At 44.2% G+C, this 16,205-nt stretch overlaps 3 protein-coding genes across 3 annotated transcripts; 1 reads left to right on the forward strand and 2 right to left on the reverse strand.

Moving 5' to 3' along the window:
- Positions 1-34: 34 nt before the first annotated feature.
- On the reverse strand, positions 35-5,436 carry LOC4812869 (sodium-coupled monocarboxylate transporter 1). The gene is made up of 7 exons (XM_001353534.4): positions 5,078-5,436; positions 2,172-2,952; positions 1,952-2,113; positions 1,775-1,890; positions 1,355-1,714; positions 828-1,289; positions 35-761 (listed from the first exon to the last, which is right to left on the reverse strand). The coding sequence occupies exons 2-7, from the start codon at positions 2,850-2,852 to the stop codon at positions 446-448; spliced, it is 2,097 nt and encodes a 698-aa protein (XP_001353570.2). The 5' UTR covers positions 2,853-2,952; positions 5,078-5,436; the 3' UTR covers positions 35-445.
- A 2,981-nt stretch (positions 5,437-8,417) lies between these two features.
- Mfap1 (Microfibril-associated protein 1) lies at positions 8,418-10,146 on the forward strand. The gene is made up of 3 exons (XM_001353535.4): positions 8,418-8,581; positions 8,659-9,562; positions 9,616-10,146. The coding sequence occupies exons 1-3, from the start codon at positions 8,512-8,514 to the stop codon at positions 10,049-10,051; spliced, it is 1,410 nt and encodes a 469-aa protein (XP_001353571.2). The 5' UTR covers positions 8,418-8,511; the 3' UTR covers positions 10,052-10,146.
- On the reverse strand, positions 10,049-15,805 carry mu2 (mutator 2). Its single transcript, XM_001353536.4, has 12 exons — positions 15,582-15,805; positions 15,311-15,508; positions 14,805-15,249; positions 13,912-14,745; positions 13,699-13,844; positions 13,521-13,638; positions 12,728-12,817; positions 11,195-12,673; positions 10,977-11,024; positions 10,809-10,913; positions 10,440-10,742; positions 10,049-10,370 (listed from the first exon to the last, which is right to left on the reverse strand). The coding sequence occupies exons 1-12, from the start codon at positions 15,690-15,692 to the stop codon at positions 10,159-10,161; spliced, it is 4,089 nt and encodes a 1,362-aa protein (XP_001353572.3). The 5' UTR covers positions 15,693-15,805; the 3' UTR covers positions 10,049-10,158.
- Between the last annotated feature and the right edge of the window lie 400 nt (positions 15,806-16,205).

The following is a 16,205-nucleotide window of genomic DNA, read 5'->3' on the forward strand; positions in this document are numbered from 1 at the left end:
GAACTACTCCATTTTACATAAAAATCAGATTGAATTTTGATTTAAGTCAGCGGCTGCTGATTTAGAATACATATATGTGTTTATTTAAGGTTATTTTTATGGTTGCTTAAAACAAACCTAAAGGTAAATTCACTTTCGTAGTAAAATTAGTAAAGTGTGGTGGCGTTGTTGGCCCGTGCAAATAATTCTTTCAACTATATATGTATACACGGTTGAAAGAGACTATATAAAAAAAAAAAAAAAATTTTGTATACAGAATACTGTGTCGAAGATTGCTCTCGGGGTGTAGCAGCAATCGGGCTATGATTGGACTTAAAACTAAAAATCACTCTTGCGACTAAACTAGGACAGTTAGGATTGCGACTGGTCTTTGTACATAGAGGTTACCGGTTACACAAGGAATACACTGGATTGGAATTATTCCAAGCCAAATTCGAATTCGATTCTATTCGTCGTCGATGCGTATGGCATGATTCACATGCCCCTCGTCACTTGTAGTCTCTTTGGTTGTGGGTGGGAGTGGTGGGTCTACCGCTGTGGTGGTGGTGATGGTGCTGTTGGTGGTGTACTGCACTTGGGAGTCGCTCTTGAACACCTCATCGGAAACGCCTTCGTTATCGATGCCCTTGCCGGTGATCTTCAGGACATTTCGTCGTTGCTTAAAGTCGATTATCAGGGAGATGAACCATCCTAGGAATACTGTCAACAGGCATCCGATCATGCTATACCACATATAGCTTAGCCGGAAGATGGGCCAGGAACTGCAAGGAATCGAATAACTGATTCAAATAACCATCGAAACGTTAGAGAACAAAAGCCAAACTCACGTGAATCCTTCCTGCTCAATGGGATTAATTGATTCGGTGAGCAAGTCCTCGATAATGCTGGTCACATTCACATGACAATCGCAGTGCTCGATGGATGTGGCCAGCGGAGGTGGCTCCACACTGGCTATCTGGGCCACCACACCCACAAAGATCACTAGAATCAGCGATAGAAGCCCGCCATAGAAGGCTCCCTTAGTGTTGGCCTGCTTACAGGCAATACCAAGGACAAACAGACCCAGTGTCACGCCACCGATGAGGCCATTCAATGTGAGAGTAGCCTGCAACACGCCGCCCAGATGCTCCACAATGAACACCAGTCCGAAGGAGGCAATACCGTAGCCCAAGGACATCCACTTGGCATAGGTTGCTCCCTTCTCCGGAGAGATTTTGATGTTCATGCCATTGGCAAGCAGATCCTCGCAGGTCACAGCGGACAGAGAGTTCAAGGCAGATGCCACAGTTCTGGAGGCAAGAGAAAGTATAATCAGTGCTGGTTCTTAAAGCTCCACAAGTGTGGTGGTGCCTACCCTAAACTAGCCGCAAAGATGCCTGCAACGAAGATGCCCGCAATGGAGTAGATGTGCTCATACGTATTGATCACGTAGAAAGGCAGCAACTGATCGGAGGCCGAGATGCGACCTGCCGTCAGGGGATCGCAGTCCGCATAGTGGTTGAAAACCATTAAGCCCGTGTAAAAGTTGAGCAGGAAAACGGCAATCAAACCTATAATGGCAAAGCCCAGAGCAATCTTCGCTAGCTTTAAGGACTTTAGTGACATGCACTTCTGGACGGAGGCCTGGTTGGTGCAGAACAGCGATGTCCAGTAGAAGAAGCCGCCAATGACCACAGACCAAACGGTGTGGCGGGTCGTGGGACTGGGGTCAATGCTGGAAGAGTGCAAACAATTAGAGGGGAAAGGCAAAAGGGTTTCTGGGTGTAAAACTTACTTGAAGAACTCCAAGCGATTGAGTTCGGCAGCCTTCTGAAAGACCTGAATGGGAGTCCCGCTGTAGTAGCTGCCGAGACCCACAATCAAAACAAGAGACACAGCCAGGACTGCAGCCTGAAAAGGATTGAAAATAGGTTACAAAATGCATCCCTGGAGTTTTCTTTGGTCCGTTTACCTGGAATGAATCGGCAATGACCACAGCCTTCATGCCGCCCTGCGAGGAATAAAAGACGCAGACCACATAAATCAGAATGACAGCAATTTTGGTGTCCAATCCTGTGGCCTTGGACAAGGCAATGGCTGGAGCGAGGACAGCAACAGCCGTATAGAAGCACATCTAATAGAGGAAGATAGGTTACACAAAGCTCTTTCTGTTGAGGATCCTCTGAACGCACCTGTATGACATAGAGTACTGCGCCCAAGATTCGGATCTCCTTGCCGAAGCGTATGCCCAGGTATTCATAGCAGCTGGTGAGCTCCATTTTGAAATATATGGGGTAAAAGATCTTGACCGCCACCGGGATGACCAGCACCATGGGGATCACAATCAGCACGAACTGTGTGCCCTGGAAGTACATCTCGGATGGGTTGCCCAGCAGCTCGATAGCCGTAATGAAGCTGGTCGTCAGGCTGAGGGTCACTGGGAAGATGCTCATCTCGGAACCCAGAAGAAACTCGTTGGAGGAGCTGCCTCCCTTCTGGAAGAAACCGTAGAAGATGCCAATGCCCAGCGAGATGACCAGCATGCCCAGCAGAATCACGTAGTCGTAGCCGGAGAAGGTGGGCTTGTGGCTGGGCGCGCTGCACTCCTCCAGTCCATTCGGGGACGTGGTCTGCTGGGACTTGTAGGCCTGCAGGAGCAGCGTTGCCGCATTATCAAAGTCCACATGCTCCTGGGAGGCGGAGGCTCCGATAGGACTCTCTCCCCGCACAATCAGATACTTGTGACTGGGGTCCAGCGGAGCAGATGCAGATCCCGATGCGGGGGTCTTCTCCTGCAGCGCATAGGCGGTAATAGAATGCGCCAAAGCGCAGAGGGTCAGCAGCTTCAAAATGGTATCCTGGGTAGCGAACATCCTGCCAGGGAATGTGCAACTGCAACTGCAACCGATGAGTGCTTCGAGCCAGACACCTTGGGTCACTCTCCGTCTGAAGCCCCACAACGTTATTCGCGAACTGAAACGGAATAGAGCATAACATACGGCTTAGATCATAGCAAGATCAAGGTTCCCGAAAAGAAATTGCACCAAGGCGGCAATCGCCAAAGCTTTCCATCAGTGGGTGTCGCTTTGGCTGCCATTAATTAATTAAGCGAACGATCCCCCACAAATTCCACCAGCAGTCATCTCTGGAAAGAAGCAGGGGAGACTGAAGGGAGGGTAGGGGCTACGGAATCGAACGGGCCATTGGCCACAGTTTCCATGTTCAAGTACAAATATATTATTTCCTTAAACAAACAATTCCATTTATGTGTAATTGCTTTATTATTAATATATTTTCGTTATGGGTCCACACTCGTTCAAGGCGAAACGCTTTCGTAAATGATTTTCGGGATATGTAATCGACATATGTATGTTGAAAGGAAGAGAAAGCTGATTCTGGTAGGGAGTCTCCAAGAGAAAGTGAAGACTTATGTTACTTATGTAAGGTTAACCTTAAGGTTACTTATGTACATATGTATGTAGCATGAACTACTTTTAGGAGTACAGATCGTAATGATCATTTGGCCCGTCGGACACTTTGCATCGTGTCTGATTTCCATACAATATTTCCACCACCCATTACACATTCATTGATATTCGCGTTCAATTGTTAAATCATAAAACACTCATTTTGCAATCGATAACCCATACGAATCAATCAACAATCCAATTGATTCAAACACTCTGACAATTATTTTAATCAACCGAACTTAGAACCGAACCTGCTTCTCCTGCTCCCAATTTTCCAGCCAATTCAAACTATTAAAGAAAATCTGCTCCTGTGGCACTCACACACACACAATCGCACACACACACTGATGCAATACGGAAACAAACACTCACACAGATACTGAGAAAGAGGCAGACCAAACGGCAGCAAAGTTTTGAGCGAAAAGTGAGAAATGCTCCCGCGCCCAATTCAGATTTAAGCGAATTCAACTGGTTTATATCAGTGGCTTGTGGCTTGAGCCGGATTGCGCCGGTTTTGGCCAGAAATTTGCCATCCATCGCATCTGAAGAGAGCTACTGCTGGCAAGGCCTGAGGCGAAGAGTAAGAGCAGAGCAAGATGCCTCCGTGGAAGAGCGGCCTAATCGAAAAGGTTCCCTCCACACAGAGGTGCCGAGGAGAAACACGTTTCCACTCTTGTCTGGAGACAGTCTTTGTAGTACACAGGTCGTATGCGTTCTGGGTGCTGTTCTACGATTGTGTGGGGGGAAGGGAGGGAGGGGGGGGGGGGGGGGCACGGACAGGGCGCCTGGCTTAATTGGTGGCATTTTCTATCCCCCTTTGGCATGTGGGACCCCTCCACCCCCCACCACTGACCAGGGCAAATATCTGAAAACATCTTTGTCTTTTTCCTATATCTCGAGCTCGTCGTCTCCGCCAATTGATATGCGTGTGTTTTGTTTTGGGGTTTGCCATGTCTGGGTTTTGTTTTTGTATTTGGTTCGGTTTTTCGATTTTCGTTTTTTTTTATTATTAATATTCATATAAACAAAATAAACCATTTGACATGATTTGTGGCAGACAGGCTGTTAGGGCATGCCCATCTGGTCAAAGATAGTGCCAGCAAACTTCACCGGTCCTCTCCAATGAAGAGGAGCACTTGACGCTGCCACGGATCTATCACGGGGATACTTGGACCTTGTAACAGTTGTAAAAAAGATTGCCCAATAGGTAGGGCAATTGCCAGGGCGGAGGCGGGTGCGGATGCGAAAGGGCTTGGCTAATTGCCCAGAGTCGTCAGAGGGTCTGAGAAATTTGAGATATTCGACAGCTCCCCCCCTTGTTGATAGATTTATGGGTTCTCCAAATTGATTTCAGCTGTTTTTTTGTTTTTGCTTTACGAATTTTAATTGTTTGCCTAATTTTTAACTAGTTTTAGTGCTAATAAAAATACACAGTCAATGGCATACATTTCAAACGTTCTAAGTGGCACTTGGTTGAATAAAAACTACATAAATAATGAGAATTAAAAAAAACTTATTAAGTGAGACAATTGTTGGTGTAGAAAGTCTGCTTCATTTGCATTTAATAAACGGTGAAATACTTGTCGATCTAAAGCCGCTTTCACCTCAGTATTAATTTACTTCCTCACCTTGATGTCGGATTTTTCAATCCTTAAATTATATTTTTATTCGTTGTCGTCTTCGTTTAGCACTCAGGTGGATAGGCACATAGAGAATTGTATCTTAGAAATGTTCTGAATTGTATTTGCAGGATTGTGCCTTGATTATTTCTGTATTTCATTAACGTGTTTTTCTCTCTTATTTGGAATTCACCAAACGAATATATTGATCACTGATATTTTCTTTAGGTATTATATATCCCTTTTTGAGATGTTTGGTTGTCCTTTGTGAAATTTTTAGTTTTGAGCACTTGTCCTTTGATTGTATTTTCACTGGATGTTCTTAAAGCTGTTCGAACGTATTGACAATTTTCATATGAATGAGATTTGCAAGCGTCCGTTACGCTGTTTTATACGACAGCCAGGCCCCCGGCAGCCAAGGCAGCGTCAAATCACAGATCACCGAGCGGCCCAGCTGCGGGAACCCCACGGGGCGGTCTCTGGCTCTCTCTTCAAAGTCTTGGGCCCCGAAACAAGAGCGAAAATCGAACTAAGAGCAAGCGAGCGTCAGCGCAAGCCTAGCGACGCCGGATATGCGCTTGCCGATCTCCACAAGATGCTTCGTGATGCTCGTACAGAGATCCGAGAGCGAGAGGGAGAGCGCGAGCGCGAGCGGCACTCAATTGATGGTCGATTGATAGCGTCAGGGAAAATCTTGTTTAAATGCGAAGATCTATGTATCTTACTATATAGAATGACTGGGAGCCGAGCACTTCCTTGATAATTCGTATGCGGGGGACTACGAAAGATCGAATGCCAATACCTTTCTCAATCTTTATCTTTACAACACTTTCAGCAAATTTTTGTTGTCATATTTTCAAACAAACAACGACGTGATCTTCAATGTGGAGCCAAATTCGTTCCACTGAAATTCCAATTGAAATTTAAAGTAAAACGTGGTTTACACTATTGGAAAAATATAAATAAACTTAGGAAAGATAAACTGCTGGCAGTCATATTTTAAGTTCAGACATTTATTCCATTGTACTCCGATCCCTGAACTGAAATTACAATTAAGTGAATCGCATGATTCATTCCATTTCCATAGATGTGCATTCCATAAAACTCTCTGCATAAGCGCCAGAAAATACCGGAGAAAACTCCATCGGTAGGGGGACAGGACAGGACAGTGGACGGTGGATCGTCGTCAATTGACCAGGGCTAAATGCTAAATGAAATGCGTTGTAAACAAAGTACAAAAGTTTAATTGTTAGACAACAAGATGTGTTAAGTGTTCTTAGTTGCTTTCGGCTTGCGTGATGGATGTACCCGTGCTGTGAATGAAAATTTTCTTTTATTACTTTTTAAGTAACCCGAGACCAGTCACAAAGGAAAAAAGTGCGCCAATTAATAATGGGCCTCGTATACGAAGCGATTTTATCACTCTTTTTTTTTGTGTGCTTGTCGCCTCGCCTCAATTGCCTTGCCGCCTGGTAATGGTCTTACTTGGATAACGATAACGAGTTCGATCTGGTACGATTTTGATCAGGCATGACACTCTTTCTCTCCCTTTCTCTCTTTCTCTTAATAGAAAATTATTTGTTTTGAATTATTTCTTACGAGTGCTTAATTCTAATAAAAGTGTAATGTGTACTGGAATTGAAAGGCGAGGTGGCGGCTGGTTCAAAAAAGTATCAATCACAATAAATTCACATTGAACCCAAAGAAATGCCCAAGAGTATAAGGAATTGATGGGGAAAACAGCAATCAAGATCAGAAGAAGATCAACAAATTAATGTCAAATTTATTGGGGGCTTCCCCGCCAGCGGAAAGTCTCCAAAACGCACCGCCTTGGTATAAGGTCACTGTAGACACCGGCTGGTGTCGATGGAAACGTGGAGAGATTACCCAGGGCAGTGGCTATGGCTATGCAGTTGAGCTTTGAAGCGTGTTGCATTAATTAAATATTCCCGCCATATAGTTAACTAACAGCCTAGCCTGATGTAAATCTTGCCCGTTCCACTAGCCAGCCGAAAGCAGTTTAAAGCAGTTCGGCAAATGCGACGCAGTGTTTAGGCCCGAAACGATCTAACAACAGCAGCAACAACGGAAAGTTTGTTTATAAGATGCAAGCCACTTCAAACGTCACAAAACTGGTCGAGCCTCTCACTCATGAGATGTGATTGGACTTTGGTCCGGTATAGGCAGGCCGGCCGCTGTCTCTTTCAAGACCACAAAAGAACAGAACCAGCCGGCAGGCCACACGTGCTGCGTGCGTGCTGTCGTAACGAACCAACAAACGCAATATCAATCAAAAGTATATTTTGAACAATATTCTCTGTTCGGTTTCATTCAAGATATTACACAAGAACGCGTCTGCCACCCAATAATATTTATGAATTGTCTAAAAGAAAGCGTAGTAGTCAATTTGTCAATTATTACATTAATTAGAGTGGGCGTTGACATTGCTAAAATATTCAGCCGAGCCCGACCCGTGTTATATGTATCGTTAATTGGTGTCTCAATTAGTTGGTGGCTTCATACTAGGGGGTGCTAAGTCATAGCACTTCCGTCATTCACACATTTGAAACCAATCAATTTTATCCTTGCGGAAATGAAGATGAATCATTTTGAATTTCGTTTTGAAACGGCCTGCTAACGCCCGCCTTATCGTTATCGATAACGAATACCGTATATCTATCATACGGTAGATCATAACATTTTTGTTCATCTTTTGCTTCAAACTTATTTTATAAACAATCCAATTAAGCCAGTCATGTAGAAAATTGATTCATCAATCAAATAAAATAATGTTTTCAGTGCTAAAAATCTTAGCTAGCTAGTAATATTGAGCCGAATATTGAAATCAAAGAATATTCCGATCATGGGCAGAGAACAATTAACCCATTGCAGACCTTTATTAAAAAAAGGAAAATTATGAATCTTGAAGAATTTTAGCGCAGTTCAGATGAAAGATTCGTGGGGTTTGGCAACTTAAAGGGAAGGATAGGATGGATCTATAAGAATTTACAATCGTTAATATATTCCGCCATTTACCTCGTGTAGTTGAACTATTTAAATATAGGGGGCTTAAGTGGGCTAAGCTCGGTTTTCCATCATACGAGTCGCTATATTGTTGTTGAGAAACCAAAATTGAGGCAAAAACAAGCAAAGCCAAGTATTTAATGTGCCGGTCAAGTAGAAAATTGATTAATTAATCGAATTAAATTATGTGGGCATGGCTAAATGTGCTAGAAAGCTAGTAATATTCCACGGAATATAAAAATCGAGAAATATAGAACTTGAATTCCTCAGTATATTAACGGTATATTTTTAAAATGAGACGGTATATTTTGGTACATTTCTGGGGGTCGGACGGTACATTTTATCGATAAGTCTGGTCACACACACCTAAAAAATAAGCAAATTAAATAAAAAATTAACAATTTTGTAAAGTGCACAAAATGAGTGCTCCCGTTGCCCCTTCGGGCATTCAGAGTACTGCGGGTGCTGTTCCCGTGCGCAATGAGAAAGGTAAAGTTAATTGGACTGCGATGATGCGGATAAATTATGAATCTCAATCAATCTCGTTGTTTACAATGATTTTCCAGGCGAGATTTCCATGCAGAAAGTTAAAGTCCAGCGATATATATCTGGCAAGCGTCCTGAATATGCCCGCGTTGACTCCAGCACGGACGAGAGCGATGAGGATGACTTCATTGACACACGAAAGCGCATGGAGCGCCACAAGGCTGAACGCCACAAGATGGAGCTGGCCCGAAGAGGCAGCGCCGACGGAAAGCCTGCCGAGGACGGCGATGAGGCCGAGGTGGATGATCCACGTCTGCGACGCCTGCGTGCACGCCCTGTAGATATGGAGGACATGGAACGAGAAAGAAGGGAACGCCACAGACACATCCACGAGCCCGAGATGGTGGAGAGTGACAGTGAAGATGAAGAAGAGGACGCAGAGGAGCAGAAGAACCTCGAGCGGGGAACCAACAAGATTACACTTGCCTCCGAATCCGACACAGATGCGGAGCTCAGTGACACGGAAATGGAGAATCGGCGTACAAAGCTGAGGGCGAGAATGCTGCAGCAACAGCGCGAGGAGGAGGTGCTACAAAAAGAGGATGAAAAGCAATCGGAATCTTCAGAAACAGAGAGCTCTGAATACGAAGAAGAAAGCGAAAGCGAGGAGGACAACGAGCCGCGTCTTAAGCCCCTGTTTGTAAGGAAAAAAGATCGGGCGACCATTCAGGAAAAGGAGCGCGAAGCTCAGAAACAAAAACAAATAGAGGCGGAGGCCAAAAGAGCGGCCAAGGAGCGGAGGCGAGCCACCCTGCGAATGGTGGAGGACAGTGTTAAGAAAGACCTGGAGAAGACCAAGCCGGAGTCGAATGAAGCCTGCCTAGAAGATGTGTGCACGGACGACGACAACGACGAGGTGGAGTACGAGGCTTGGAAGCTTCGCGAGCTCAAGCGAATGAAGCGGGACCGCGAAGAACGCGACAAGTAAGTAGCTCATAAACGTAATTGTGAACCACAATTAAATGTTTTAATTGCAGCACCGAACGAGAGAAACTGGAAATCGACCGGGTCCGTGGTCTCAACGAAGAGGAACGACGCCAGGAGCTTCGGCAGAATCCCAAAATGGTCACGAACAAGGCCACCAAAGGAAAATACAAATTCCTGCAGAAATACTATCATCGCGGTGCTTTCTACCTGGACGAGGAGAACGATGTGCTGAAACGAGACTTTGCCCAGGCAACGCTTGAGGATCACTTCGACAAGACCATCCTGCCCAAGGTGATGCAGGTGAAAAACTTCGGTCGCTGCGGCCGCACCAAGTACACTCATTTAGTGGATCAGGATACAACAAAGTTCGATTGTCCCTGGTATGCGGAGACCTCGAACAACATCAAGTTCCACAATGAACACGCGGGAGGCATGCGGCAGCAGTTTGACAAGCCCACAGGATCCAAGCGAAAGAAATTGGAGTAGATAATAAGCACAATCTTATGATATATTTAGTAATTTCAAAAAAATTAACATGAAATATATATGGCCACACAAAACAAGGAACAAGGCACAATTTACTGAGACGCGACTCAAATTTGTACCTTAGGGTCGTTTAACAAATCCAGATTATGCTGCACCAGTGTCTTCATGATGCCCTCTGTGGTTATGTACTGGACATGGGCACGATTTTGCAGGATTCGCTTGTAGCGTTTTTTATCCTTGGCTACAGTTATGACATACAGATTCAATTCCTGCGCTGGCGGTTCTTTGTGAACCTTTCCACCAGCACTTTCAATGATTGCTAAAGGGGAGGCCAACGAATGTTATAGTATTGGGGGAAAAAAGCCTGAAATGTGTTTACAGTACTTGCCTTTCATTTCTTTTTGATTCGGTTGGATACCATCGCAGAGCATAAAGTTAAGCCCACTCAACAATTGTGGATGCTGCATTGCCATAAGGGGATCGAATTTGTACAACTTCTCGAAGTTTGAGTCTGAGAAGAGGTGTTCTGTCAGAACAGTTGCACGAGACGATGCCCTCATGGATTGAAGCCAGGAACTGGAGAGTATAGGTTTACTGGCAGCTATTCCCACCAGGAATTTGTACGTGCGATCACCCTTGTCCATGATGAGGACGTCGCAGTTCAGGGGATCATCCGTTTTCTCCACAGAATCTGAAAGATTAGGGTGATATTTGTAGATAAATGTTGTTATATGTCAATGCTGCTCCAAATTCTTACGCTTCAAGGCCTTCAGAACTGACGCCAGCTCAGCTAGATTACACATCGAGAATGCTATTTTGATTTTTCCTTGTCCTTTTGCCTTCCTCACATGTTCGTTAATGGCTTTGGAAAATGGAATCGGGTATAAATGATTGTCGCTGAAAGCACTTATCTATTCATATTTACCTTTAAGGGCATTCTCTTGAGATGACGCGACTGTGCCTGTGCCTGTGCCTGTGAGAAAATTAATAATCATCAAAATGTAGACTGGGCGTTTATATTTGTACAAGACATATACAGGTTCCACAAGGGTTCAAAAATATTTATTCTTCAAAGTGGAAAACGGGACGACACCCTTGCTCTTGAAACAATTGGCAATGAACACAATATACATTTTTACTTACTAATAATTGATCTTCCCCTTCGCCCAAGAGTTTCCTTTTGTGCTGCTGCTGCTGCAGTACTTGTAGTTGGTCCATTATCCTCTTCAGTGACAGAGGTCGATTTTGTTAGCTGCTTTTTTTTGGCCATGACAACCAATTCTCGAGTTTCAGCAGCTTTGGATTGTGGTTCTCCTTTAGCTTTCTCCTCTGACGTGTTCCTCGTAGTCATCTTATCTGTTGTAGATGATGTCTCACTTCTCCTACCTTTTGGTTTTATCTCTGGTTTATCCTCTGTTGGTGTTTGGGACTTCCTAGGTCTGCCCACCCTCCGTTTTGCCACTGCACTAGTATTCGCATTTTCTTTCTCTGGTGGGTTCTCCTTCTTTATCTTACTCTTTATGGTGTCCTGCGGTGTTGATGTTGGTGTTTTGATCTTTCTAGGTCTTCCTACTCGCTTGCTTGCTATCTTTTCAACGACTCCTTCTTCGGGTGTATTCCCAATTTTGGCTGCCTTTTCCTGAATCTTGTCGATTGTTTTTGCGTTTCTTAATCGACTGCGTGATGCATCTGGAACATCCTGCTCCTCTTGTTTGGGTTCGACTGTCTTCTTTACTTTGGAATATGAACTTTCCTTGTCAGCTGTCTGTTCCTCTTTTTTGGGTTCAATTTTCTTCTTTACTTTGGAATTTGAAGCAGAATCGAGCTGTGTGCTAGTCGACCTCTTTGATCTACCCGGCCGCACCTTGACCACCAATTCCGGTGAACTTTCCATGTCAGATTCCTGTTCCTCTTTTTTGGGTTCAATTTTCTTCTTTACTTTGGAATGTGAAGCAGAATCGAGCTGTGTGCTAGTCGACCTTTTTGATCTACCCGGCCGCACCTTGCTCATCAATTCCGGTGAACTTTCCTTGTGAGATACCTGTGCCTCTTCTTTGGGTCCGATTGTCTTCTTTACTTTGGAATGCGAAGCAGAATCGAGCTGTGTGCTAGTCGACTTCTTTGGTCTACCCGGCCGCACCTTGACCACCAATTCCGGTGAACTTTCCATGTCAGATGCCGGTTCCTCTTTTTGGGGTTCGATTGTTTTCTTTTTTTTGGAATGCGAAGCTGAATCGAACTGTGTGTTAGTCGACCTCTTTAATTTACCCGGCCGAACCTTGACCACCAATTCCGGCGTACTCTCCTTGTCAGATGCCTGTGCCTCTTCTTTGGGTCCGATTGTCTTCTTTACTTTGGAATGCGAAGCAGAATCGTGCTGTGTGCTAGTCGACCTCTTTGATCTACCCGGCCGCACCTTGACCACCAATTCCGGTGAACTTTCCATGTCAGATGCCTGTTCCTCTTTTTGGGGTCCGATTGTCTTCTTTACTTTGGAATGCGAAGCAACATCGAGCTGTGTGTTAGTGACCACCAATTCCGGCGTACTCTCCTTGTCAGCTGCCTTTTTATCCTCTTCTTCAATAAACGAATTCAAAGGTAGACGGCTGAACTTATTTTTAGCTGCAAGAAAACGATAATTCAGCAGGTTGAAGATCATAAACTCCAAAACCTTACGTTCGGGTGAATTTTCTGCAGCCGCTGGCCGTTTTCTGGGCTCAATTCTGGGTGATTCGTCTGAAAGACGTCGTTGACATGCGTTTCTTGCTGTTGGTAAGGATTGTTGCATTAATTCTTGATTATTTTCATTTACACAAAGGCCTCGCTTAAGAAGGTTTCATTTTTAATGAATATTTATCGTTGTAATATTTGCAAAAATTATTTGCAAAGGCATCGGAGCCGATGACTTAAAGGGACGAATTGTTGGTTAACGCGGGGATGGATGGGATCGATCCGCGATCTCTTAGCTGGTACTTGTCATAAGAGATGGAAAAACATAGCGAGAAAAATATTTTTCTGCAACTGCTATGTCTCTCTCTCTCTCTCATTTCTTACACCCACACCAGCCGTAACATCTAGCTGCACGGCTAAGAGTGAGAAAGAGAGAATGATTAGCGTAGCCACTGATCTAGATTTGGCAAACTGATAGAACTGGCCATTCTCTATGATTCCACGTTTTCGATTTTCTCGTATCTTCAAAATTGTAGATGCCACAGATTTTCGATCTTTGTGGGGGCGGAAGACGGTCGGGCGAACCAAAATTTGGATACACAATTCAGCTGCTTCAGCTCTTAGTGTTTCTGAGATCAAGGCGTTCATCGAGACGGACAGACAGGCATGATCAAGAAAATATTAATGGTCGAAAACGTGTTCTTCTGGAACTCAGCACGACACGACACTCTGGTTCCCAGTCATTTAAGATCCGTATTAAGCGAGGCCGGCGCATATGCAAAAACACTTGGAAACCTACTAGTACGTGGAGGTGACTCCGATCCGGCTTTGCGGCTATTCAAGACTTCGGGTAATTTCGGTAAACCCCAAAGCCGCTTGCTGTCCCCGTCCGGATAGATGGATTCTAGACGGGCAACCTGTAGAGTTGGAAAAATATTATACGAAGTCATGCGGGGATGTACATACGTTCAACTAACCTTAGCATTATAGTTTTCATCCATAATAATGGAAGGTTTAACGAACTTAATTTCAGGTTCGTTTGGATCATCAGGCGGCTGTGGAAAGCCTGCAGCCATTTTGTCCAGTATCTCCATGATTTCATTATATGTACGGGAATTCAAATCTGTTATTAAATAGGGAATGAGTAAAATTGTACTGACATTAATAGTGCAATGATCTTCTTATCTTACCTTTTGCGTCTTTGGAAGTAGACGCTTTGGGTTCTGTATCATTTTTTTCAACTGGAATGTTCTCTTTATTTTCTGGAGTGTTCTTACTTGCTTGCTTGCTTATCGAAGGGAATGCCTCCGTGGCTATAAAATCTTGATTGTCCTCACTGTCGCGGTGTTCTTCAGTTGATTCAGCTGCGTTCCTATTTTTCTTCTTCCATAAGGGGAATGGCTGAGTGGCAATGAAATCTTGATTAGTTTCCTCCTCATAGCTGCGGTCTTTAGGATAGTCGGCTGCTTTCAAGGCATTTTGTTTAAGCTTCGAAGGAAATGGCTGAGTTTCTATGAAATCCTGATTTATGAACTCGCCATCGGGGCGATCTTTAAGAGATTCGGTTGCTTGCAATCTTTCTTGCTTGCGCTTTAAGTGAAAGGGAAACGGCTGAGTGGCAATGAAATCCTGATTAGTTTCGTTATTTTCGTTGCCATTTTTGGGAGATTCGCTTGCTGGCTCTTTGCTCGGAGTGACAATAAAGTCCTGATTTTCTTTGTCCTCCACTTCGATAGGAGTTGCTGTTGGTGTCTCAATGGTGGCCACAATCAACTGCTTTAGCCCGCAAAGCGTTGGTGTGGCGGATCTCTCGGACAGTACATTACCAGCATTCATCAAATCAAATAGATCAGGAGTACAATTTCCTGCATTTTGAGATGGATTTTGGCCGGATAGGTCTGGTGTAATACAAGCAAGTTCGCGAGGAGACAATTCTCCCGCATTGGTGCTATTCAAAACAGTGCATTTTGGATTGGTTGCAGACCAATTTAAGGCACTCAGTTCCAGGTCCTTTTTATCGACATCTAAGCCGGAAAAATTATCTAAATGATAATAATTACATATATGAATAGGTTCTACATACCCTGTTTGTTTTTGTTTTCAATGCGCTGACGAAGCGATAGTGCCGTCACAGAATCTCCCATTATCATAGATGAATCAAAGTCATCAAATGCATCCTCATCGAAATTATTGAATTCCTGGGTGCAAATGCGTATCTGCGTGCCCATTTCAGAGGCATCTTCATCGATAGAATTGGAGTTCTCATTGTGGACAACAACTGGTGGAGTACTAAGGAGATCTTGCGTCTCGGGTATCATGAAGTCATCGCCCAGCGAAACTTTGCCGCCCTTCGAGACTCCTTTATCAAAGACCACAGCTTGGGTTTCGGGTACAAAGAAGCTACCAACCGTTGTATTAGCACTTGTGTTGACCGACTGCACCTCCGTTTCTGGTATAACGAGACTGTCTGATGTTGTATCGACGGATGTGTCCTTGAGGGATTCGCCGAATCCACTGCTATCATGGTGCTGAAATATGTCAATGTTGTTTATGTATGTATTTCCTTGAGCCACTCTGGGATACACATACCTGAATAGGTTCCATAATTTGCGCTTCGGCTGCCACATTACCGAAGCGTAACTTTACCTTTCCATCGATGGCATCCTTTCGGCTGATGTCCACATTGCCGTTCTCCAGGCCATTCACGAATACCTTTCCCATCAGCGCATTCACGCGAAGGACACCCGCTCGATAGACAATTGCCATAGCATGAAACAGCTCCATGGACTAAGGCGCACAAGTTTAAAACAAAGCAATGTTTTCATCTTTGGGGAAGAACTACACATTTGCCTGTACTTACTTCATCGGCGACACAGAACTCATATGCTTCGTTACGCCCAATGCGGTAAACAGTATCGGGCTGCAGAAGGACGGCCGGCTCCCCGTTTATGCTTAAGCTTACAGCTGCCATCCCGGAATCAAAAATTTCCCCCTGCGCGGGAAAAAAAAATTTCAGACGCAAATTCTAAACTCACTCACAAAAACATGAAGTTTGTTATGGGATTTTTCTGGCATTAAATATCGACTCTCATTTTCTGTATAGTTTAACCCATTAATGGCCATGGGTATTTAAATACCAAAGAAAATAAAACTTTAAGAATTTTAGCGCCGAACTAGTGAAAAGTATCGCAATAAAATTTGTTATTAGGTAAACATGGAGACGAATCTTTAAGTAGAATTTCCAAACAGCATTCACCTTTGAATTAGCGTTTTTAATGATTCCGGGTGTCCTTTAAGGAAGGAAATCATAAAAATCATACGAGCCGTTTAGGAGCGGCCTGCAATGGGTTAATGTGTTTGGTATTTCTGATTCCTAAGAATAGAATCCCAAAATACCGCTATGCATTTATCGAACAACTAACGTCACCTCCATTGTTTACGCGTCGCCATAGCAGCCAACAAAAAAATTGCGTCTACTGCAGGT

The sequence above is a fragment of the Drosophila pseudoobscura genome, chromosome X, assembly GCF_009870125.1.
Source record: "Drosophila pseudoobscura strain MV-25-SWS-2005 chromosome X, UCI_Dpse_MV25, whole genome shotgun sequence".
In the NCBI taxonomy this organism is placed as follows: domain Eukaryota; kingdom Metazoa; phylum Arthropoda; class Insecta; order Diptera; family Drosophilidae; genus Drosophila; species Drosophila pseudoobscura.

What these genes read in the sequence shown, in the direction of transcription:
- LOC4812869 (XM_001353534.4), bottom strand. Translation starts at nt 2,852, where the DNA reads ATGTTCGCTACCCAGGATACCATTTTGAAGCTGCTGACCCTCTGCGCT. An exon ending in CAGTACTCTATGTCATACAG is followed by an intron (nt 2,114 to 2,171) that starts GTGCGTTCAGAG and finishes TTCCTCTATTAG; the next exon opens with ATGTGCTTCTATACGGCTGT. An exon ending in TCATTGCCGATTCATTCCAG is followed by an intron (nt 1,891 to 1,951) that starts GTAAACGGACCA and finishes AATCCTTTTCAG; the next exon opens with GCTGCAGTCCTGGCTGTGTC.
- Mfap1 (XM_001353535.4), top strand. Translation starts at nt 8,512, where the DNA reads ATGAGTGCTCCCGTTGCCCCTTCGGGCATTCAGAGTACTGCGGGTGCT. An exon ending in TCCCGTGCGCAATGAGAAAG is followed by an intron (nt 8,582 to 8,658) that starts GTAAAGTTAATT and finishes ATGATTTTCCAG; the next exon opens with GCGAGATTTCCATGCAGAAA. An exon ending in GACCGCGAAGAACGCGACAA is followed by an intron (nt 9,563 to 9,615) that starts GTAAGTAGCTCA and finishes TTTTAATTGCAG; the next exon opens with CACCGAACGAGAGAAACTGG.
- mu2 (XM_001353536.4), bottom strand. Translation starts at nt 15,692, where the DNA reads ATGGCAGCTGTAAGCTTAAGCATAAACGGGGAGCCGGCCGTCCTTCTG. An exon ending in TGCAGAAAATTCACCCGAAC is followed by an intron (nt 12,674 to 12,727) that starts GTAAGGTTTTGG and finishes GTTTTCTTGCAG; the next exon opens with CTAAAAATAAGTTCAGCCGT. An exon ending in TCAAGAGAATGCCCTTAAAG is followed by an intron (nt 10,914 to 10,976) that starts GTAAATATGAAT and finishes CATTTTCCAAAG; the next exon opens with CCATTAACGAACATGTGAGG.